Source organism: Stylophora pistillata, chromosome 11 (assembly GCF_964205215.1).
Source record: "Stylophora pistillata chromosome 11, jaStyPist1.2, whole genome shotgun sequence".
Lineage (NCBI taxonomy): Eukaryota > Metazoa > Cnidaria > Anthozoa > Scleractinia > Pocilloporidae > Stylophora > Stylophora pistillata.
This window is the reverse complement of record NC_142529.1, coordinates 20,579,368-20,603,467: the sequence shown is the minus strand read 5'-3', so window position 1 is coordinate 20,603,467 and position 24,100 is coordinate 20,579,368. Positions and strand designations below refer to the sequence as shown.

The window sequence follows — 24,100 nt, the reverse complement described above, 5'->3', positions numbered from 1 at the left end:
GCTGTAGTATGTGCTGTAGCAGCCATATAGTGAGTCGTAGACTTCTGTACTGTATACGAAGAAATGGCATTACAGCCTACCAGATTGCAAAGTATTCCTCTTATTGCTTTATCAGTGAAATAGAAGCTGGGATGTCTAGGCTGCGAGTGATTCCAAGTTTGTTTTATTGTAGTTTCTCGCAGTTAAAGGGGACATGAAACCTAAAATTGCACCATAGACACGTGACTTTCTTCACCGACCCTGGTGCTAACCCCCAGAACTGAACTATGCATGATTAGGCAATACGAATAATTATTTCGACCTGGATTGCAGCTTATTGGGCTTTGGAGCCGTAGCTGTTTGTATCACCGCTAACTTGTTCTTTTGGAGAACATTTGAGGTAAATTTATGGTTAAATTTTGTGTGATTAGTCAATGGATGATGCATGATGCTAGACAATCTAAACTATATATAAACGACACGTAATTTACTTGATCAAATCTTAATTGTCTTTGCCGGAAACGGAGGTGTGGGACAGACTGCACGAAATCTTTTTTGTTTGTCTCACTTTGGGTCATTAGGAGAAAACACCTTGATTTTTAACTGTCCAAGTGTCTTGGGCAATCGCACGCGAAAAAAAAAAAAAAAAATGAAGCAATGTCTAAAATTTCGTTGTAAAGAGCTCAATCAATCTGCGTATATATGAATTAGCAACTTGTGCAAGAACCAGATTGGTCTCCTTGGCGCATCGTGGCAGTTTATGCATCCATTTCCGTCATTTTCACCTTACTGTAGGGGGAGAAATTAGACGAAAATAATGGTCAATTAACAAGCGTAGGGAGTAAGGGTTGGGTTGTGATCAGTCTGAAATAGAATATCTGCAGATTTTACATCGACAGATGTTGACCTCTCCACCACTCCCTTGTGGCTTTTTAATTTGACTCAGCCTGGCAAATCTCTAATTTATTTATGAAATAGTTTGCATGCTCAGTTTTTATGTCTTTTCACCTCTGCGGCTTAGGAAATTGGTTGGGAGACAGTCTTGCATCATACTTGTGTCAGCAGACTATTGTGAATACTTCATTGCTGCTAGTTGGTTTCATATATCACCAGTAAAAGTACAGTCATGCTGAACTCATGCTAGCTAGGCATTTAACCCTTTACACCCCAAAATCAGTATGCATATTCTCCATACTGTTCTCTATACATTTCCTAAGGTGCAGACAAAGAGAATTTGTTTAACAGTCAAGAGCTTCTCTAGTTGGTGGTCATTTCCTTTATTCTCCTGACCTTAATGAATGATTCAGGGGTGTGGCAACAGTGTAAGGAGAAATTAGATACTAGTCACTCAAAGGTTTAAGGAAATGGAAGAGAGTACACTATAAATTAGTGACATGAACCTTATATTTCATGTACACCTTTTTTTTATAGGTCACCTGAAGATGACAAGTGCTCTAAACAAAGTTATTTCAGAACTCACTCCGTCATCTACTGAAAATGATGCCAAAGAAACTTATGATGCTTGGGCTGCAACTTATGAAAAGGTTAGTAAATAAGTAGGTTATCAGCTATCAGCAGACTGTTAGTATGAACTGTGGACTGAGTCAGTATTGGTGTTATAATTAACAATTATTCGCTGAAAGCGAGGTGAATATCGTTGAATAATCCCTGAGACGAAGTCAAGGGGATTATTTGACAATATACACCGAACCTGAGGTGAATAATTGTTTTAGTATAATTTCAGAGCTGAGCAACAGAGAAATTTCTAAAAATCACAACATTTTAGTAAAATTTATTAGTCGGGCGACCGACTATAGGTTTACCATTGGGTTTCTCCACAAAACTCCATCACGTGCAATGGGGAATACCGCAGACATGTAATAATAAAGACACGACCTTTTTTTCCACAATTTCAAAGATGGCAGATATGTCGAATGATTGTGTTAACAATTTGTGTCATCTTTTCTAAGCTTAAACACACAGACCCACACACCGTTTGTGATAGACCCACTCTAAAAGATGGTGCTTGTAATGAGCGTATATTTCGAACCGGTCATTCCGCGAACTCAAAATAGTAAAAGAATCAAATGATTTAGCGAAGGTCTCTCTAGAATCAAACCAGAAATCAAATGAATTATCAGTGAACACTGAAATGTGGATGTGGACAGAGTGACAGGAGAACATCTGCTGATAAATACAAGGTGCCTCGTGATCAAACTCTGGGAAACGACAACAAAGATGCCATGTTGGACTTTCATCAGGGAGGATAAATGTAATTGTTATATTTATGTGTCCTCTATCGTGATTATTAAGCTTACATTTGTTATGCTTTTGCTCAAACAGAGTATATTATCTGCTGTTATTTTTCTGTTCGTTTCATTAGTTATGTCGCTTTTGTGCGAATATTAAATTCATGTTTTTGTTATGCAGGAATGTTTGTTTGGTACCAAATAACGCGGTGTCAAATGAATGTGATGATGTATAATTTGGACAAAGTAGTGCCATGCATAGAACAAAAGTGTGACAAATCAGCGTTGTGTGCACAACAAAATGCTGTTGCAAAAAAAATAAAATATGCAAAAGAATTCAGATCTCATCATGCAGTGTTTGTTAAAGTGCACCTATACCCAAAAATTTTTTTTCGCTTAACGAAATAAGCTTATTTTTTGGAGTATTTCTCTGCAAAAATTTCTTAATTTGCTCAAATCTTTAATTTTCTGTGCCCAGTCAAAATACGGAAAATCGGCCGCCATCTTGCCCCACGACTGAGTTTAAAGAGGAATGGCTCTAGCGGGTAATGAAACATCAAATCGAGAGCACGAAAATCTGCATTTCACACATTTTCACTTGTTTGGGAAGGTTGTCGTCGATATTGTCCGAAATATGCCGACTAGGTGTGTTGTATGAGGAATGTACGAAGTGCGATACCCTCTTGTAAATTTCGCGCGTTGCTACATCCTTCTACAACACACTTAGTCGGCATATTTTCGGACAACATCAACTACAACCTTCCCAAACATGTGAAAATGTGTGAAATGCAGACTTTTGTGTTCTCGATTTGACGTCACATTACTCGCTAGAGCCATTCCTCTTTAAACTCGGTCGTGGGGCAAGATGGCGGCCGATTTTCCGTATTTTGACTGGGCACAGAAAATTAAAGATTTGAGCAAATTAAGAAATTTTTGCAGAGAAATACTCCAAAAAATAAGCTTATTTCGTTAAGCGAAAAAAAATTTTTGGGTATAGGTGCACTTTAATTGTTGTGATATTAACAGTGGTGAGTACCAGTGGTGAGTACCATTGGCTCGTATACCATAATGGCTAAGCCAATAAAAAGTCTTGAATTGCATTATCCAATGATCCAGTTTTTAGTAATGGGAGTTATAAGATATTGAATTGTCTTGAATTGCATTATCCAATGATCCAGCTTTTAATAATGGGAGTTATAAGATATTTGATTCTCATACAAGAGACGAATATGGTAGAAGCCATCCCTCAGGTACATGTGTACTATTAGAAGTACCATCTATTCAGGGCTTAGTACAGTATTTCCAGACTATAGACTCCCTCACTGGCAATTATGAACTCAGAGGAGTGCAGATAAGTACATATGAAATAACTGCAGTGAACAGTTTGAGAGAAGAACACAACTGCTCTTGTAAACAATACTCTGCTGTAGGGCTTTATGCAATGTGTTACTCAGTAGCAAAGTCTTGTAGTTATTAGAATAACATAGTTGACTGACGAAATAAATTATATCGTAACATGGGCATCAACAGGCATCTAAAAAGGGCAGATTTATACACGAGTCTTAATATTTGTGGAGCTGTGAAATCAGTCCAAATTAAAGCTCATATAGCTATGGGATGTTGTCCAGTGGTTTAAACAATACAAAAAAAGAAAGTTGGAAAACTTAATTTTCAACAACTACAGGGGAAATACTGAGTTTTTATTGTGGCTTGCAAGTTACTGTTAGGTATTACTTGTATTTTTCAACAAACAGTCAGAGCAAAGTACATGTTCTCCTTATTGACCTATGAAGATACTTGTGAACGTGCAATACAACAAACAAAAATAAGTGGTATACCATCATTAGTACAAGCTATTTCTAACATTGTTACAAAGAAACTTAAAACATGTACAATTCACCATGAAATGCAAATTTTGTCTTGCACATCTAACATGGACCTTCGTCAAATCAGACACATGCAAAAGCACAGACGAAAATATAGTTATGATAATTTGGAACCTACTCCAAAAATGAAAAGACTGTAACAGATATATTTTAGAAACAAAAGTTAGACAACAACACAAAAGTGAGACAATCCCAACTATTGATATCTGCATTAATTAATTCAAAGAGAAAATCAGGAAAGGTCCTTGCTGGTATGCTGTGTATACAATGTTTTCACGATGAAATATACTTCCTTGCACTCAGACCATTACAATTACAATTTCATAATATATCTTTTTTAACACACACATCAATTGGCATGTACTTATCACCCTTAGGAAGGGGGACTCCTTGAATAAAAAGGACTCGGGTGCTCGTTGTACGTTTTAGGGGTTAAAAAAGGTGGGCTTGGTACCTCATAGCTTGTTTAGCCTGAAAAGGTGCACAGCAGCAGCTCCTGTGATACCTTTTAGGGTATTACACCAAAAATATGTGACAATGTGTTGTTGTAAAATTGGTGTCTTTCAGGGATGAAAAAAAATTTTATGCTACGCCCACAAACCAGGACCTTGGTACCTCTTAGTATTTCTTTTAGAACGTCTGCGCACCACGAATGGTCAACACTCATAACAGCACGTCTACCTGTAGCCTGACTTACGATCTTGGATCCTCTTGTTTTAACATTAACTTTATTTTAACATTAACCGCGTGGAGCGGTTTATATAGTGTCATATAAGGAACCGCTCGACCAATCAGATTGCTAGAAACTATGCTCAGCTCTGAAATTTTACTAATTACCTGTATATCTCTTAGTTAGAATTTGCACTATAATTGGTCAGTTCTGCAGGGAGTATTTCACTCTATAGCCTGCTGAATTCAATAGTTTGTTTGAATTGAAGTTTACTCCTACTCCCTCTCTTTGAACCCAGAGATAAATTATCGTACTAACCTTGTTTTCTTGGTCTGTACTGTGATTTACAGAACCTTATTTTTGCTGCTTGGATTTATGGCCTGTATACGCTTCTCACTTGGGCTGTAAATGCAAGTGGAAAAAAACTTGAGCAAAAACATACAGAACAGACCTACCTCAAAGTTGTTTTGTAAGGTTTTGTTCTGCAGTATTTGATGATCTGCCATTTGCTTCACGATGGTAGTAACACTGAGTGGAGTCCAATTTGGTCTGTAATCATACCAGTGATTAACAAAATCAGGGGAAGCAGGAGTCAATTTGTTAAGTGCGAGTATTATCAAGACAGATTTGGACAACAGGGGGAAGTTACCAATTAATCAAAACTTCTTATATGACAAAATTTGAGAAAGAAACTAGACTTTGGTTATAAGTTCTCATGATTTAAAAGAAAAAACATTTAACTTGGCAAAATGAACTACAACAGTGGGTGCTCATGATGATACTGTCCACTTACACAAGCAAGACATGTCTACTATCCTATGACACTGTGCAAATACAAGCACAACATGTACACTGCCCTATTAGTGGTCAAATAGGGTGGGTGATAACCAATCACATTTGAGAATTGTGTTATAAATTTGTTATTAACTGTTTAATAGGATACAGATGAACATGGTTACAAAGGACATGTCCTGTGTATGGAAGCTTTCAACAAAGCCATGCAGTCTGAAGGGGTCTTCCCTGGTGCAAACAAGAACATAAAGATTCTTGATGCTGGGGCTGGTACTGGAATCATTGGTGAGATGCTGGTTAAACAAGGCTACACAAATGTCGATGCCTTGGATATTTCACAGAAAATGTTAGATATTGCCATAAAGAAGAATGTGTACAAGCGATTCATCTGTGCACCTTTGAGTGATGTCCGCATAGAGCAGATACAGACTGCTGAATATGATGTGACATTGTGTGCAGGCACAATTGTTTATGGTCAAGCCAAGCCAGTGGCACTGGATGAGTGTATACGTCACGTAAGACCAGGTCAGTATAATGGCCAAGTAACACCATCTCATAGTCAAGATAGGTAGGTTCAGTCCATTTTTGAGCCAAGTAGCTCATCCAGTCAGAGCTTATCCCAGTTTCCATAGCGTGAGGTGACAAGGAGTATTGGAACTATGCAACCAAACACTAAGGAAATAAAACTGGAATTGTTAAATTTTCTTCCTAAGCTTTGCATTAAGAATCTACAAGCAGAGAACTTTAGCCTCCTGGAAAGCTTTTCAAAAGGTGGGGTGGCGGAGTGGGGGGGGGGGGGGAGGGGAGGGACTCTCAAAAAGAGAAAAAGATTTTTTGCAATAACTAGGACATAGTGGTCCCTTGCATTTTATATTCAATATTGATCTGGTTTCCTTGTATTTCTGCCTAGACCCTTCACCCTTAAGAGTGACCTGCATCTAATTTCTCCTTTTTGAGCCATAAGTTAGATTTGAATTGTTAAACAAATCCTCCATATCAGCACCTTAGGAAATGTATAGAGAACAACATGGAGAATATTCATACTGATGTTCTTGGGTGTAAAGGGTTAAAAAAACTCACCTAAACACTGATTTTAAAAGTATTTTGTTTGATTTAAATTATAGGTGGATTGTTCATTTTCTCCATTCGAGCAGACTCTTTTGACCCAAAGGAACTTGGTTATAGCACAAAGTTTGAGGAGTTGGAGAAATTAGGAAAATGGAGCCTTGTGAACAGGGAGCTGCGCGAGCTTTACTCAAATCCACATGAGGAGCGCTATAGGAATTGCTATGTGATTACTTACAAAGTGCTTAAAAATTGACCACCTTGTTGATATTACAATAACTTTTCTCTCATTTAAAAGCTGTACTGGTCACCGTTTTATTTTAGGTGATTTATCTGCTTCTCTGCTCAGACATTTTTTATCATTTGCTTTGATCAAATGAAAAGAACATTTTATTCATGGAACAATTTTAATAATAATAATAGTAATAATAATAATAAGTAGTATTAGATATTATTATAGTTGACAGTCCTCATGCAGATAGGTTACGAATTCTCGCCCTATCTTGCTTAGCTCACAAGCATCCAAACGTGTATACTGCATAATAATAATAATAATAATAATAATAATAAAGGTCTTTCAAACAACAAACATATGAAATACATATATATGAACTGTGGTTATGAAACGTATATGTGCACGATCCTTCGCAGTAAAGCACTATTTAAGCAATAGTGAAAATCAGACCTGAAAAAAAAATTCAGGCCTGTACGGGATTCGAACCACTGACCTCTGCGATACTAGTGCAGCGCTCTACCAATTGAGCTAACAAGTCAACTGGGAGCAGGCCATCAAATTAATTCGACATAAACCCGTAGATGATAAATCAAACAACAAACATATGAAATACATATATATGAACTGCGGTTATGAAACGTATATGTGCACGATCCTTCGCAGTAAAGCACTATTTAAGCAATAGTGAAAATCAGACCTGAAAAAAAAAATTCAGGCCTGTACGGGACTCGAACCACTGACCTCTGCGATACTAGTACAGCGCTCTACCAATTGAGCTAACAAGTCAACTGGGAGCAGGCCATCAAATTAATTCGACATAAACCCGTAGATGATAAATCAAACAACAAACATATGAAATACATATATATGAACTGCGGTTATGAAACGTATATGTGCACGATCCTTCGCAGTAAAGCACTATTTAAGCAATAGTGAAAATCAGACCTGAAAAAAAATTCAGGTCGAATCCCGGCTCGAATCCCGTACAGGCCTGAATTTTTTTTCAGGTCCGATTTTCACTATTGCTTAAATAGTGCTTTACTGCGAAGGATCGTGCACATATACGTTTCATAACCGCAGTTCATATATATGTATTTCATATGTTTGTTGTTTGATTTATCATCTACGGGTTTATGTCGAATTAATTTGATGGCCTGCTCCCAGTTGACTTGTTAGCTCAATTGGTAGAGCGCTGCACTAGTATCGCAGAGGTCAGTGGTTCGAATCCCGTATAGGCCTGAATTTTTTTTTTCAGGTCTGATTTTCACTATTGCTTAAATAGTGCTTTACTGCGAAAGATCGTGCACATATACGTAAATAAAGGTCTTTATTAAGAATTATTGTGCAAACAGACGTGCAACAATTAACATGAATACAATGAATAAGGAAAAAGAAAAGGTATTAATTACTATTGAAAAGACATCTATTAATAAAAACTTATTTATAACGGCTTGTCTGAACCTTGGGTAAAATATAATTATGCGACCTAGTTCTCAACTGCCGTGTTCTCTGGGGAGGTAAGAGATCGCTCAACGCAGTGTTGATGGAAGAGATCCTTTGCCATAATTTGTTATCTCTATTACAACGGATATCCAAGATACTGTGCTGCTTTAAGCAGTAACCCAGCTTATAACACCTGGCAAAGAGCTTATCAATTCTCCTTAAATATTTACTATAAAAAGCATACCCCCAGACCTCAATAGCATATATAAAAACTGAAAGAATCAAACTTTGAAAAAGTAAGTCCAAATTTTAAATAGAGTAGCCATAATATTTACATATTCTTAAAATATACAACCTACTGCTAGCCTTACTAAGTAGATATATAATCAATACGAGTGTCCCAGTTAACTGGCACTTGCTCAAAGGTAACACCCAATAATTTGGATATATCAACAAAGTTGAAATGGTAAATTGGTCACCGTAACGATTACAAAAGCTGACGTTTCGAGCACTAGCCCTTCGTCGGAGCAAATAGAGGAATTGTGGGTTGTTTGTGCTTTTAAAGGCAGAAAAAGGAACTACGTCATTGGTTCGTTATTGGTAACACCCAATAGTTTCAGTTTCTCTTTGCTCCCTATGATCTCGAGTGGTTCAGGAGGCGTCTTGGAAGTCTTTCCTCCTAAAAGAAGTTTCCATGTTTTCTTCAAGTTGACTTTCATGCAGTTCTTCTCGGACCATTCAATAAAGGATAGGACTTCCGTTTCGGATTCATCTAAGCCTACATTTGCCTCAATTGGTAAACTAATAGTTATATCATCAGCAAATTTCACTAGAAGATTTCTTTTAGTATTAACAGCTTCGATATCGTTAATAAAAATAGAAAATAAGACCGGCCCCAGGACTGTACCTTGAGGAACACCCCTATTTATAGAAACTTATAGTTCATCACTGAATTTTCTCCGGTTCTTATCGGTTTAAATCGATCACGTGACGCGATAGTGTTCATCCGTGGAGAGACACTATTTAAACAATAGAGTGTTTCTGTCGAGGAACTATCAGCTGATAGTTGCCCCGCGAAAATTTGATGTTCTTAAAACAAATATGCTAGTTTTAGGGACATCAAATTCACAAGGGGCGACTATCAGACCGATAGTTTCGAGATATAAACACTCTATTGTTTTTATTGTTCACCACTAAATTTCTTCCGCGCCTACAGCTTGTCACAAATGTCAATAATTCGCAACCGTACATTGGCTAAATAATACGTTTTACCTGTCAGAATTGCAAAGTCACTTTTTCCGATCTGCCTAACTTCGCGGCCGTCAAACTATTCAAAACTTTTCACGGATGAGTACTATCAATCCAGGTATTTTTCGCGGACAGGCACTATCCATCCGGCTATTTTCCGCGGGCGGGCACTATGGGCTGATAGTATTTTAGCGTTTTCTACTGCGAGGATCGTGCATCATACGTATCTACAACCGCAGTTCAAAATATATGAACTTCATATTTTCATTGTATCTGATTTATCATCACGGGTTTATTACGAATCAACTTAACGGTCTGCTCCCAGTTGGCTTGTTAGCTCAATTGGTAGAGCGCTGCAATAGTATCGCAGAGGTCAGTGGTTCGAATCCCGTACAGGCCTGATTTTTTTCAGGTCTGATTTTCACTATCACATAAATAGCGCTTTCTACTGCGAGGATCGTGCATCATACGTATCTACAACCGCAGTTCAAAATATATGAACTTCATATATTCATTGTATATGTTTTACTTAATACCCCTCCCTAGCTACGCCCTTGATTATCAGATTCGAATTGTAATCAGTGTCTCCAAAACAACAACAACAACACATGGAAGGTATTGGTGGCAAGGAGTGGGATAGAGGGCGTTTTTTTATGAAAAGCCCTTCTTCAAACCTGCACAATTTAGTAGTTTCCTTACATGTAGCATTGAGTCCTAATTTAAAAAACTGAATGTCTAATTAGTTAGCTTTTCACTCGAAATGAATGAACCTTTCTGTGAATGCTTTCTATCTCGTTAAATCGTGGTCATGGGGACTTACAGGAGAACATTTACGTATTCTGTTAATTTTCTTGACTAGACGTCTGTGATCCACATTTGACTGACCGCAGTGTGTGATGAAGGAAAGGCTTTACCAAAGTGTTACTGTTCTGGTTAATAGGGAATTTAAGCAAACCGCGACGGCGACGGCAACGAGAACGAGGAAAAACAATAGATCTAATTGGCAAAACAATAGCCCCGCACGTGCGTTTTAAAAACTTGTACATTTCTAGCCGTCCTTTGCAAAAAAAACAACGGGAAATCTCCAAAATTTGCGTCGTCTGCGATCCGAAACCGCGGCGGCAAATTATTTCAATTTACATTTGGAACTCAACGCTACTTTTATGCGTTATGTTGAGTTTGAGGTCTGGCGCTCTATGAGACGGTAAATTCATGCAGCCATTTTCGAAATTCTAACTAAAAGTAGAAATTCATTTTTTAATCGACGTCTTCCGTGGCGTTTCCGTCGTGACTGCTTAAGTTCCCTATTATAGTAATGGGTGCGCCTTGAGTATTCGAGTGCCAGTTGATATCTTGTCCTAATCGCGGTACACATTTCCACTTTCTTGCGCGAGGTCATTAGAGACGTTTTGAACTTAGTGTCGAAAGTAACAAAAGTGCTCCAGGTTTGCTTAAGTTTAACTATAACTGCGACTGGTCCAGAAAATTCGCGCTACTTTCTCAGCCAATCAGGTTCAAATCTGAGACCAATCCTTATTTGGACACTCGCGTTTTCCCGCCTTTGTGTAGCTTGCCTGTTTTGTTACTTGGAGTTCTGATTGGCTGATGATGATACAAATGTAAAAATCGACTTTTAAGTCTGATCGCTAAGTATGCACTGCAATTATTATCTAAAATTTTTATTTCTGAGTACACTTTGACTAAAACTATCACGTTTTTCAGTTTGGAAATAAGTTTTGAGCAGATATAATTTCATTGATTAAAGCTTGTTTTGGTTAAAAGACGAATTATTTTAGATTAATAGCGCGCTGTCTTCTTTAAGAGTTTACCCAATTAAGAGAAAAAAAACATCCAAAACTGCGTTGACGATGTTCAATTCAGTTGATTGATACGACAGCTGTGTATTTACGGAATATGATGCACATGGGAAGTTTTATGAGCACACAAGAAACTCCAGTTGCTCGAGGCTCTTCTTGAGCGGTTCTCAAAACCTCCCGCGTGTTTCCCATCTCCATTTATGATATTTAGGAGGTGAGAAGTGAGAGCTAAACTCTCTTAAACTCAATAGGTGGTTTGCAACCAATCTCCAGAGACACAGGTAACAACGGTGAAAGGAACAAATGCTGGTGGACGAACAAAAGGAACTAATGAGATGTCTATTGTTTACGTCCACCAACATGGCGGCGATGACGTAACGTGCAAACCACCTATACGACCACTTCATCTGGGAACCGAGTGGCGTATTTCTGGTACGGTTGTACGAGTGGCGGTATTGAGTTACGACATGTATGATCTAAAGATTATATGAGCTAAAGATTTCTAGAAAGTTTATGTTCGTTTATTTGATAACTTCGGCTAACAACAACAATCAATGTAAATAAATTAAAAAAGAAGAAAATAACAATCAATGACAAACAGAAAAAAGCAAAACAAAACAAAATGGGAGGGACACCGCAACAGCATTGCCTAAAGGTTGTTTGCAACCAATCTCTAGAGCCACAGGTAACAATGGTGAAAGCAACAAATGCTGGTGGACGAACAAAAGAAGCTAATGAGATATCTATTGTTTACGTCCACCAACATGGCGGCAATGACGTAACGTGCAAACCACCTAATACGGCGGGCTCAGAAGTTGCGATGCGACAAAGGTAAAATTTTGTTCTGTCCGTGCTAAAACAGCCTTCATAGGGTCGTTGTGAAAAGAGGCTGACAATGATTCAAGTAGGATCAAGTTATCAAATTGTTATTAATCTTAATTATAAAACAAATTCATTTGTATTTTTCGCCTACCAGACGGTGTTACATGTAAAAACCTTGTTATAATTTGAGCACCAGGTATTTTGTTTCCAGTGATAGCCAAGATCTGTATTAAAGCCAGCTTTTTAATCTCTACCATGTATATTTTATTGTCCATATAATAAGAAGAAAACTACGCGTTACCTCAAAGGTATGAATTTTCTGTGCTCGTGGCACGAATAATTCACGAATATGCGCCCGCTCGTGGGATATTTTTCTTCCCACTCAGACAAGAACTCCTATCTTTTCATCACCATGTAATATCCTCTAAGAACGCAGGGTGACGTTAGAACCAATTGTTAAATAAACCTCGTTATATTACTTATTTTAAAGCGACCAGGATATGTTCTATCGCTGAGTAGGTTGTTTTGATAACTTTGGTTCCAGGTTAAATACATTTAATCGTAAAGCGCCCTAAACTCATTCTCTTTTCGCCGATGGAAATATCTTATCCTTTTATGAAACGAAGAGTAGAAAGCGGACATCAAAAAATCAATTTTTAGTATTAATTTAAACTTAATTAAGTTATGTACTGTTTTCTGGGTGACATTCTATTTCCTTTGGTGTCCAATATCAAAAATGTTCTTAGTCATTCCTCTTCTATTGTTTCTCCATGCTTTTCACTAAAAATAGACAACTAGTGTACTACTAAAGAGGAAATGATTGCGCAAAATTTTGATCTCCTAGATCGGGACAACAAGGGAGATCTAACCAAGATCAGATAGCTTTAATTATCTGCGTGCCTTGAAACAGCAATAGCTAAATAGACGTCCTTGCTTTCTGCCAGCTTTCAGGTTTTTGCAGTAGAGAGTGAAGATTTTCCTTTTCTGCATGAGAACAAAAAAGTGTTTTTCTCTTTTGCTTTCCCATTTTTAATCGCAAACTTTACTCTACAGACAAGAGAATAACTATTACATGAAAAAAAAAATTAAATCAAAGTGAACCACTGATAATGGCCCTCTTGTGTTCCCGCGTTTTGAATTTGATAAAACTGTATTTAAATGGACTTTCAAATGGAAATGCAAGCAGTCGTTCCCCTTTAGTTGAAGGAGACTCAAGATTTCGGTGTAAGTGAACGTAAAGCTAGTGGACGAAAAGGAATAAACTAAGTTTTAACCTGAGTCCTAAAAAATCGTAAGTATTTTGTAATATTTGACCGTTCTCTAAATATTCAATTTTTTAATCGAAGACTGGCGCTAGAGGAAGGATCTGGGAAAAAAAATCCTTTTTATAGTTAATACCATCAATCCTGAGTTTATTGAAGCACATGAGGGCGATGCACTGCGAGCTCTCTTGAGTATTGGTTAAGTTCCAAAATAAAATTAAGATTTAGTTTGACTTTATTTTTCCTTTTATTGAAGTTTGAATACAGAAGAGGATGTCTCAAACAACTTCCCAAGATCCTTTTGGTCGCTCGAGAGCAGAAATTTCTTTGGAGGTGTCCTTCGCCATTCTGATCTGCCTCACTTCCATACTTGGTAATGTGCTGGTACTTTACGTTATTAATAAGTACTCCGAGATGCAAACCATCACCAACATTTTCATTCACAATCTCGCACTGACAGATATCTTCATGGCAACTATTAACATGCCGGTCTGGATAACGAATTTGTACACGGGAAAGTGGAATTTGAGCCATAAATGGTGTGAAGTTTCCGCCTCAGCCCAAGTTACTATGTGTTTGGCCTCCATGTTCAATATGGGCTTAATCGCCCTGAACAGATACATAAGAGTGGTTAAGCCAGCCTCATATAACAAGTTCTTCCCCAGAAAAAGAGTTGCTTGGTTGTACTGTGGTGTCGTCTGGCTGGTTTCAGTGTTATTCGCCACACTCCCGTTGTACGGATGGGGAAAAATAGGTTACGACTCAGATACCTTTCTTTGTCATTTCATTTTTCGAGGAAGACCACACTCATCCGTTATAGTGATTGTAGGGATCTTGAACGTGACAACATGTACAATGATTTACTCCTATTGGAAAATTTACAAAAAAGTGAAAGAAAGCACGGAAATTGTCAACGTTAATATGGCACAAAATGGCGTCGGTGCACCAAGGTTTCATCGCACTGATATCAATGTCTTGAAGAGTTGTTTCACGGTGGTTTGCTTCTTTTTTGTTACTTGGGGTCCTCCAGCCATAGCCGTTAATTTAACCACAGTCGGAGATGATGTTCCACACACAGGGTATAAGGTAGCCTCGTATTTTTTTTTCTGCAGTAGTCTGGTAAATCCAATCATCTATGGGATGATGAATCCGCAGTTTAAAGAAGCCTTTAAAAAGGTATTTTGCTGTGGTCGTTATGGCAATGATAATACAGATCAGAGTCATGCAAGAGTTGTAACTGAAATTATACATCCGAGGAGCAATGAAACTAGATGACTACTGACAATATGATCATTTAATTCTTTAGAATAATAGTTTCCTTTTATTTTTAAAGTTTTCATTTTCGGAAAAGATTGGTAGACACTGCCCTCGTTTTGTTGTGTCACCTCTCCTGGTCTGCTAGAGACTCGCCTCGGTACGATCAAAACGCAAAAATTGACCTTGGGAACTAAAGCAATTTCCAACTAAGTGTTGAAAGTTATCCGGCATTTTATTGGTTTTGCTTTACTTCGCTCTGTGATTGGTGCAGAAATTTCGCCCCACTCTCTCTGCTAATCAGAAGCAAAATTAAAACCAGTCACGATTTAATTAGTCAGCTGCATTTTCTCCTGCTTTAAACATCTTGGTTTATTTGCTTTTAGTTCTTATTGGCTCTTGAAGATATTTTCTTTTTCTTTGATTGACCTATATGATTACTTTCGTTTTGGTTTTATGAAACTCGATTGAGGAGCACTCCATTCAGCCATGTTAACTTCACTAAACAGACAATTATTATAATAATTGAAGAGGAATCATTTAGGATTGGAGTCAGACTTGCAGTGATCATGGTTGTTTTAACTTGGATAACATAGGAGAAACAATTCATGAAAGCAAAAGAAAGTTTGTGGAAACTTAGTCAAAGTTCAAAGGGGAGCCGGTTTTTGGTAATACAGTATATGTTTGGTTATATAGAGAATCATGATGGATGAAAATAAATAGATCCTTGAACAGTGGTCTTGAAATTGATTTTGCTATGTTTGAATTTGGCAGTTTTAAGAGTTGAAAGACGGAAAACGGAAAAAAACACACAGTTTATCAATACACATTTAAGAAATTCGCATGAATTGATGTTTTATCTGAAATCATTGACTTTTTCAAGCTTGATGTGTGCTCTAAACTCACATTTTGCTCGAAAACTGCTTACAAAGGCAAAATTGCACAAGTTTGCCAGAACCAGAAAAAGTTGCTCCAAACGCCAAAAGTTGCTTAAAAGTTGCCGAGCACAATATTCCGTAAAAATGAGACTCCTCCGAAGTGACGAATATCCTCCGTAGAAATGAACCTTACCTGTAAAAATGAGCCTCCTCCGTAATAAATGCGCCTCGTCTATAAAAATGAGCCATCACCGGCTGTAAAAATGAGCCTTCACCATAAAATGAGCCTCCTCTGTAGAAATAAACCTACAACGTAGAGGAAATGAGTCGGCTGCTTCCTTTTTTCTAAGGAATGATTGAAAAAATAGTAAAGCGAAAAGGGAAAAAACTAGTCTCGCATTTGCAGGGAAGGACACTCTTCGTCTTCTACAGTGCAAAAAGTTGAAAGCCGACTGGAGACGAAAACGCCGTTTTCACCGTTTTCTCTTTGTGCGAACCCCTTGATTAAAATCCATGGTGCACTCTGGTCGTAGCTGTCCAAAGAAAATAAATCATTTTAAATAAAAAAACTTTCAGAGTCATTTTTCCTTTTTCTGCACAGTAGTGAAAAAGCTTTGACGTAACAATAGACACGATAGAAGAGCAATGACTCAGAACAATTTTAATGTTCGAGTCTGATTTGTTTTGAAGTAGACACCATAGAAACAGAAGAATATCACTCAGAAATCAATGCATGACTTTAAACGAATGATAAAATTTGAGTTTTCGTTGTCTGCTATCAGCTTTTCTTTGGGGAAAGATAGATATTTCCTGTAGAAAGAATACAATTAATTTAGGGAGCTTTGTGTTCAGTGTGCTCAAAACAGAACCAACGTTATCACATACACACACACATGCACACTGAAAAAAAATACATAGAAGGGAGCATAAGTTGGTCGCTAAAGAAATGAGTAAAGGTGAGGTATGATTATCTCCGGTCCTCTAGAATAGGGGGAAATGATTCTGCGAGTCTTTTATTTAAAATGATTTATCAGATTGGGACAACAGAGGAGAAATACGATGAACTGTCATCAGAGATAAACATCGAGGTTTTTTCCCAGTTTGCCGGCCTTCAGATGTTTGTACAAAGGAGGTTTTAAGATTTCTTTTTACTTTAAATACAAAAGTTGCCTTTTCCGGCATTCTCTTTTTCTTAACCACAAATTTACTATTCAGATTAACTAATAATGGATTATGAAACAAAACTGAGGAACTTAGAATCTTGAGCGACAGTTTGTTCCGAATTCAATACCTCTGTTTTTAAGTCGACTTTTCAACGGAAATCTCAGCCATCACTTCCCTTTCGGTAAAGTAGCTCAGGCTAAAGAATAAGTAATAAATGATTGTGAATAGCAAAATTGAATTGAAAACACAATTCGAAACACATGAATACAACTGATGATCGTAACTTGTGCTGATGTGTTTCGAATTCAACAAAGTCGACCTTCAAGCAGAAGTCTTAACAGTTAGTATAAAATTCTTTGATTCCCGATTACGGCGTCAGTGAACGTAAAGCCAGTAGAGGTTGAAAGGGTGTAAACCAGGTTTTAACCTGAGTTTCAAAGATTTAGCGACCTACAAAATAGTGAGTATTCTTTATGATTTGAGCGTTCTCTAATTATTCAACTTTGTGACATGTTTATCAAAGATGCTCTTGAGCTGAGTGTTGGCTCATCACATTAAAGAATTATTGCCAGGTTTCATTTGCTTGAGGCCGAAGGCTGTACACTGCAAGTCTTCTGATTGGATTGATATCGTACAACTTTTTTTTCGGAAAATGAGATTGCTGTTCGACTTTTAATGAAGCTTAAATAATAGATAAGGATGTCTCAAACAACTTTTCAAGATCCTTTTGATCGCTCGAGAGAAAAAACATTTTTAGGAGTAACCTTCGCCATTCTGATTTGCTTTCAGTTCTATACTTGGCAATGTGCTGCTTGTTTATGTTATAAATGTTGTTATTATGCATATTATGTTTTGCGGTTGTTATTTCAAATATGAAGTATTTCACAGGAATAGTTAATTTGACCTATGATTGGTCCAGATGTTGCTTTTCCTTTTGTTATTCAAACTTTCTTTTTTAGGAATTAGCATATACATACTAGTGTATTTTGTTTTCTCTCTCTGTTGTTGTAACCGTTTATTTGGATGTGAGCAGAATAAAAAGAAGCAGAAGTTTGTTTTAATCATGTAAAAACTTTAATAAATAAATACTCCGAAATGGAAACTATCACTAACATTTTCATCCACAATCTTGTACTGACTGATATCTTCATGGCGACGTTCAACATGCCGCTCTGGATCATGAGCTTGTCTACGGCTGGGAACATGGAATTGGAGGGAGCCATGAATGGTGTGACGTTTCCGCATCAGTGCTACATGTTCAATATGGGCTTAATCGCCCCCTGAACAGATACATAAAAGTCGTCTAGCCAGCCTTCCAATTGTATAAAAAGTTCTTTTCCAGTAAAAGAGCTTCCTGGTTGTTCTCTAATCTTGTCTGGCTGGTTTCAGTGCTTTTCGCCACATCCCCGCTGTATGGCTGGAGAATAATAAATTACAACCCTGATGCCTTTCTTAGCATCTTCAAGTAGAAGTTAGGAAGAACACACTCTGGTCATCTTGCATATTTACAGGATTCTTCAACGTGATAACATGTGCGATGTTTTAGTCTTATTGGAAAATTTACAGCAAAATTGAAAGAAAGCACGTATAGCGTCAACGCTCATGTGATACAAAATGGCGTCGGTTTACCGAGGTTTCATCGTACTGACAATAAAATTATGAAGAGTCGTTTCCCATTGGCTGGTTTCCTTTTAATTGCATCGGGTCCTTCATTCCCAAGCGCTTTTATAATCAGTGCTGGAAGCTATATCCCACCTGAAGTGCATAAGGTAATTACGTATTCCATTTTCTCCGGTAGTATGGCAAATCCAATCATCTATGGGATTATGAATCCGCAGTTTAAAGAGGCCTTCGAAAAGGCATTCAGTTGTGGTCGTCATGGTAATTTTAATGTGAATGTGAGTTCTGCAAGAGTTTTACAAGAGCGATATATTTGATATATATCTCATGGGTTTTACTATTAACAAACCGGAAATCGAGAGTTCTGGACGTACCATATTTCTGCCACTTGTAAATCTCAACTTTATGCAAAGGACTTACTCAGTGCCAGAGAAAAAATATTTTTCTCTTGATTAGTGACGACTGTTTGACTCGCGATTTGAAAATGACAGAACCTAATTAAATCTCAAAGCACACAATCTATGTTGTATTTTCCTGTTTGCCAATGACTTTCAGGTTTTCTATTGCCGCATGATAGGACGGAAAATTCGTGCACTGTAAGTACCTCCCGTTGTCCCTTACAAAACCTCAGAAAACTTTTCTAAGGCTTTGTATGGGACAACGGAAGGTACTTACGGTGCACGCATTTTCCGTGCTGTCATGTTTAGGGCCTTAAGGCTCTACAGCTTTGCACAGCGGTCACACGCCAGGCATGCGGAGCGTGGTCATTTCTGGCTAGGTGCACGTCAATTTCCCGCGCACAATTCAAAGAAAAACAAAAGAAACGACCGCTGTTTCGCAAAGTTGGCGAAAGAACATTTGAAACGTTCATAGAAGTCTGTGAAAGGAAACACGAGTGGGTAAAATGAAGACTTTTTGAACACAATGCTTATTCAAGTACGGGTTTCCAGTTGATTTACCCTTCTGTTTATCGAAGAAGTTATAAGCTTTCGAAACACAGGGATTTACTAGCTTGTAGGGGTTGTTTGTAACTTAAGTGACACAATTTGGTTCTGACAGCCTGAACGCTCGCTTGTTAGCCATTACAACGTTTGAAACCGCCGTGTTTCGTAACCCCGCAGGAAATAAATACGAGAAGGCTACGTGACTGTAGCGTCATTCATGCTCTAGCACGCGCCACTGACAGAATGCAAATAATTACTGAGGTAACAATTAAAACGAACCGACGCTCCCAAAGTATTCTTGACAAAAAGGAATACATTACTGCTACTTGTTTTCCTGTGAAACGGATGGGATAGAAGAAAAACGAATCGAACCGTTCAGCCGAAAAAATGTCGCTTGATAGTGTAGAAAGCTATGAGTCGCCAGGAATATCGCTGTTTATGAAAAAGTATGATGGAGAACTAAACGAGAAGGGAGAGCGGCATGGCTTTGGTCGAGCTCTGCTGCCGAATGGGGACGAGTATGATGGAGACTATAAGAATGGCAAAAGACATGGTTATGGAAAATACATGTTCGTCAACGGTAAAGCAAGGTGACTTATTGTTACTCATCTGCTGAGCCGAAAATGTTGGTTTTTCTTCTCTGGCAAGTTTTTTGTCAGTTTATCTTCGTGGCAAATATGTCGTTTTGGGCCCAGGCCTTTAGGCGAGAGTTAAAATGACTCAGGGAATGACACAAAACATAACTATGCCAAAATAAAAAAAGAACGTAAACTGAAGAACTTTTATTATCACTTTGAAGGACATCGTGAAAACAAAAACTAAAAGGATGAATGGCAACAATCACAATTACCCCAAAGTCTCCATTTTAGCCCCGCAAAATGGACTACAATGTCCGACAAAGTGATAATAACTGAATCAAGATTTTATTTTCTTAAAAAAGAAAAACGGACAAAATAAACTTGACAGACGGACTGAATCTTCATACATTACGTGTACTACAAGTAATTCCTCTCAACAGATACGAAGGAGAATACGAGAACGGCAAAAAATCTGGTCGAGGAAAATGTTGGTACCCTGACGGGTCAGTGTACGAGGGAACCTGGGCCGAGGGTCTAAGGAATGGATTTGGCGTGTACACATATGCAAATGGCGATAGATATGAAGGACTCTGGGAAGATGGCCGGAAACACGGACAAGGGGAGTATGTCTACAAGCATCAAGGGATTCGATATAGGGGTAATTCTTATGGGTCCACCGTGTATTAACCGCGAGTATACCTTAGAACCACAATCTAAATACTAGATTATAAGCAGTCCTTCCTTTTCGGCGTAGTCTGTTGAGCGAGTGAAAAAAACCATGTTGACGCGCCGTGTGATGATGGTAATGATGCGCACAAACGCCTCACTTCTTTAGTTCTGCGCAGATTGGCTTGATTGGCTTTCGTTTTGAAAGGAAAAAAATTCCACAAATATTCATGGCGTTTACAGTGAATGATAGACAACCCAGCATATAGTTTGGAGTTCTAAGAAGGCTCAAGCGTTATGACACCGTTCAGGCGGAAGGAAAAAAACAAAAAGAAAAAGAAAAAAAAAGGAAGGAAAAACGGCTTAATTAACAAGGGAATTGTTTGCGGGCGCTTTAACACCATAAAAATGTGAAACAGAATAGTAGTCGAGAAATTTAGCTCAGACATCATTCGGAAAGAAAGAATCAATTTATCAAACATCACGTTTAACTGCGTTAGTCATGAGAAAGTATTAATTCATTCTCCTAAAAGGATAGATCTGTTCAGAGAAAATTGTAATTAAGTATTATTACCAACCGTTAGTGAATAAAAACACCGTAACTTTTGATGAAGTGGTAACAGCTAGTGTAAACAAAAAAATTCACGCTGTTCATGTTAATTGTTTTCCAGGTAACTGGAGCGATGGGGAATTTCAAGACCATGGAAAACTTATAACGTCAAGCTACACATATACAGGGACATTTTCTGGTGAGGGACCAGTCGGGCCTGGAAGGTTCCATTTTGATGCAGGCTGCGAGCAGGAGGGTGAATATGTGATCGAGGGAATGGCCCAAATTAATTTTACCCCCAGAGGAGTTGTCCATGTACCACTTTGGAAATGCACTTCTTTACACAAGGCAGGACCGAGACTGGATAAGCCGCTAGACTAACAAGTTCATTTTCCAGACATCATGTGAAACTCTTGACTGGTATTTGCTAACACTGTTTGATTGATTCGATTCCAAGCAAATGTGCTATTTGAACGCCTGTTCTTTTTTTTCTGAGGAGACCAAAATTTAAAATTAAAAAATTATCATTATTTAGGTTCTCATGTTTTGCTCCCTCACTCTGGTAAACCAAACCGCATTTTCACTAAGTCTGCTTCCAACGTGAAGACTTGATCGCAATCCGAGTGATTTCGCATTCAAATACCTCCGTAATGCTTCGGCCAATTTAGAATGTGTTTAGTCTATTCTTAATGAACACATTGGACGCAATTGAAAAGATGTCTAAGTTTTGGTGCATTTGACCTTTATCGACGAAACTTGCCGAGTACTAGGAACTTAGCTTTCGTACATGCCTTTATTCAACTCGGGTGCGAGAGTTTTTTTCGAAGTATAAAGCTTTTGCATCAATGGATTTTCAATTATTTATTATTGTTCGCTATAAAAATATAATTCTTTCTCTCTATACATAGAATTATCTACATTAAAAAGTTACAAATCCATCTCACAACTAAAAATTCTAAACAAGAAATAAGAAAAAATTCTGTGTGGTAAATAAATACTTGATGTACTAAAATAACAACTCAGCAGCATGAACTCCTACCTTTAAAAAATAAAGGCAATTTGACATTTTTAACAGCAAGCTGACAAACGATTAAATGTGGTTAAAGTTAGAGAATTTTTCTAGAAATTGCACCCTCTCAATTAGTTGTGACTCCACTGGTTGATAACCAGGGCCAAAAGTAACGTTTGCATTCACAGGATTTGATTGGTTTAAAATATTAGCGAATCAAAAAGGTTGTAACAAAAGAGCTGCTTACGTTTGGCGCTCACATTGCTGAGGTCTAAACCTATTAAAAGTCCTTGAAATTATGCAGAGAGGAAGATTTAGTCAGTGCCAAGACTTTCCCGTCTTCTTTTGTTTGTCTCACGGAAGACGGGCAATCTATTTGTACAAGCTACCTCTCTTCACAGGATAAAAAAATTATAACACAGTAATTGATATATCAATTTTGCGAATAAATGAAGAAATAATTCCCAGGGAAAACGGGCAATCTTTTTGTAAAAGCTACCTCTCATCTCGGGATAAAAATTTTTTAACACAGGTATCGATATATCAATTTTGTGATTAAATATGAAGAAATAACTCCCAACTAAAAGAAACTATTTATTCAATTAGCCTCACGCATGGATAGAATTGAAAAATGGGGTCTGTAGGTAGAGTGATACACTCAATAGGAAACGACGCGACAGCTATGTTAAAAAAAAAAAAAAATTCCCGATTCTTACGAGCAAAAGTTCATTCATTCAATATAGCAGCCGTATCAGTAGCTATGGGAAATTTTTTTATGCTAGCATTCAATGAAAACAAAGGTGATTAAACGTGATACATATAAAAAAAAAGTGTTGCCATAGAGCCGACGTAAGAATCACGAACGAGCACTCTCAATCATGCAAATTAATGCCGATATAAAAATATCCATAAACTGTTTAACCTTAAAAATGTATGCGGCTTACAATGTCAGAGGATCACATTCCGTACCAAAAAAAAAAATATCTCAAAACCTAAAAAAAAAAATTAAAAAAAGGATTGCCTCCCTTGGCATAAATATTTCTCAAGTTGACGCTCCTTTTAAAGCTACAAAAAGGTAATAGATTATTAGCTTTTAATATAAGAATCGGCCTTGTAAGCCAAACCTCCTATTAACCAAAAGGCATTTTTAAGGTGATTTGATCAAAATTACACAAATCTTAAAAACCCTTTTTGTCAATCTATTGTGACCATTTAAACTGTTTATTTTTTTTAATATACTTTTTTTCTCATTTAGCGTCATTATCTCACCTACTGTTCTCATCTTTTGTGCTTACCCTCTCTTTCGTAATCAAAGTCTGTTCAGTTCAATTCTCGCAAGAATCGACTTGAGTTCTCTTCGATGCTCTTCTGTTACCATACCACTGACAGTTCCAGCATCCATTAAATAAAAGTACCAATATTAACAGAACAAGATACTGTGTTTAAGCTCTATCACGAGATTCTCTTGCCATGTCCAGGTTGGCTTCGAGACTAAGGCTCCTTCAGGCCATCCATGTTAATCTTTGACTCTCACTCAAATTCATTTTCAGGATTTTACATTTATCCTCCGAGCAAATTGGGCGAAATTGTGATATACTTTGCTGTCGGTTACGACATATCAAGGAGATGTGATAACTGGTTTTGTAACTATGATTTCCTACGCATCTGCATTCTACTTTGTGGTAGGGGTTAAGTTGTCATCACTATTTGTCGGCTCACACTCCATGATTCCTCAGACGGCGTAATGGTCGAACGAGCCGAGGTACTCTAGTGCTCTTTTGTAACAGAACAGGTATTGTTCCTGATGGAGAAAGGAAAAATAAAATATTAGAGATGCGTATTTCTAAACGGTCACTTACTTTTAAGTTACTGAATCAGTCAGTCGCTCGGGTAGTCAGTCGTTCTGTCAATCTTAGTCAGTCAATCGGTCGGACGGTCAGTTGGCCAATCAATTAAACGGTCAGCGGTC

At 37.6% G+C, this 24,100-nt stretch overlaps 4 protein-coding genes across 7 annotated transcripts in view; 3 read left to right on the top strand and 1 right to left on the bottom strand.

Annotated features, from left to right (window-relative positions):
• The first annotated feature begins 15 nt into the window (after positions 1–15).
• Positions 16–8,325, top strand: LOC111340445 (methyltransferase-like protein 27). The gene is made up of 4 exons (XM_088737980.1): positions 16–379; positions 1,411–1,523; positions 5,723–6,101; positions 6,701–8,325. Exons 2-4 carry the CDS (start codon positions 1,422–1,424, stop codon positions 6,895–6,897), a joined length of 678 nt encoding a protein of 225 aa, XP_088594106.1. The 5' UTR covers positions 16–379; positions 1,411–1,421; the 3' UTR covers positions 6,898–8,325.
• A 5,405-nt stretch (positions 8,326–13,730) lies between these two features.
• On the top strand, positions 13,731–15,388 carry LOC148720528 (melatonin receptor type 1C-like). The gene has a single exon (XM_088739385.1). It carries the CDS (start codon positions 13,742–13,744, stop codon positions 14,741–14,743), a length of 1,002 nt encoding a protein of 333 aa, XP_088595511.1. The 5' UTR covers positions 13,731–13,741; the 3' UTR covers positions 14,744–15,388.
• Positions 15,389–19,478: 4,090 nt separating this feature from the next.
• On the top strand, positions 19,479–22,855 carry LOC111340461 (radial spoke head 1 homolog). The gene is made up of 3 exons (XM_022947311.2): positions 19,479–19,918; positions 20,347–20,564; positions 21,244–22,855. The coding sequence occupies exons 1-3, from the start codon at positions 19,716–19,718 to the stop codon at positions 21,501–21,503; spliced, it is 681 nt and encodes a 226-aa protein (XP_022803046.1). The 5' UTR covers positions 19,479–19,715; the 3' UTR covers positions 21,504–22,855.
• Positions 21,969–24,100, bottom strand: part of LOC111340446 (tyrosine-protein phosphatase Lar) — a 60,381-nt gene continuing 58,249 nt past the window's right edge. For all 4 annotated transcript variants that reach the window (XM_088737755.1, XM_088737757.1, XM_088737756.1 and 1 more), the window contains one exon: positions 21,969–23,932. In XM_088737755.1, coding sequence (XP_088593881.1) covers positions 23,864–23,932 — 69 coding nt within the window. In that variant the 3' untranslated portion in view covers positions 21,969–23,863. The remainder of the gene's footprint in view (positions 23,933–24,100) is intronic.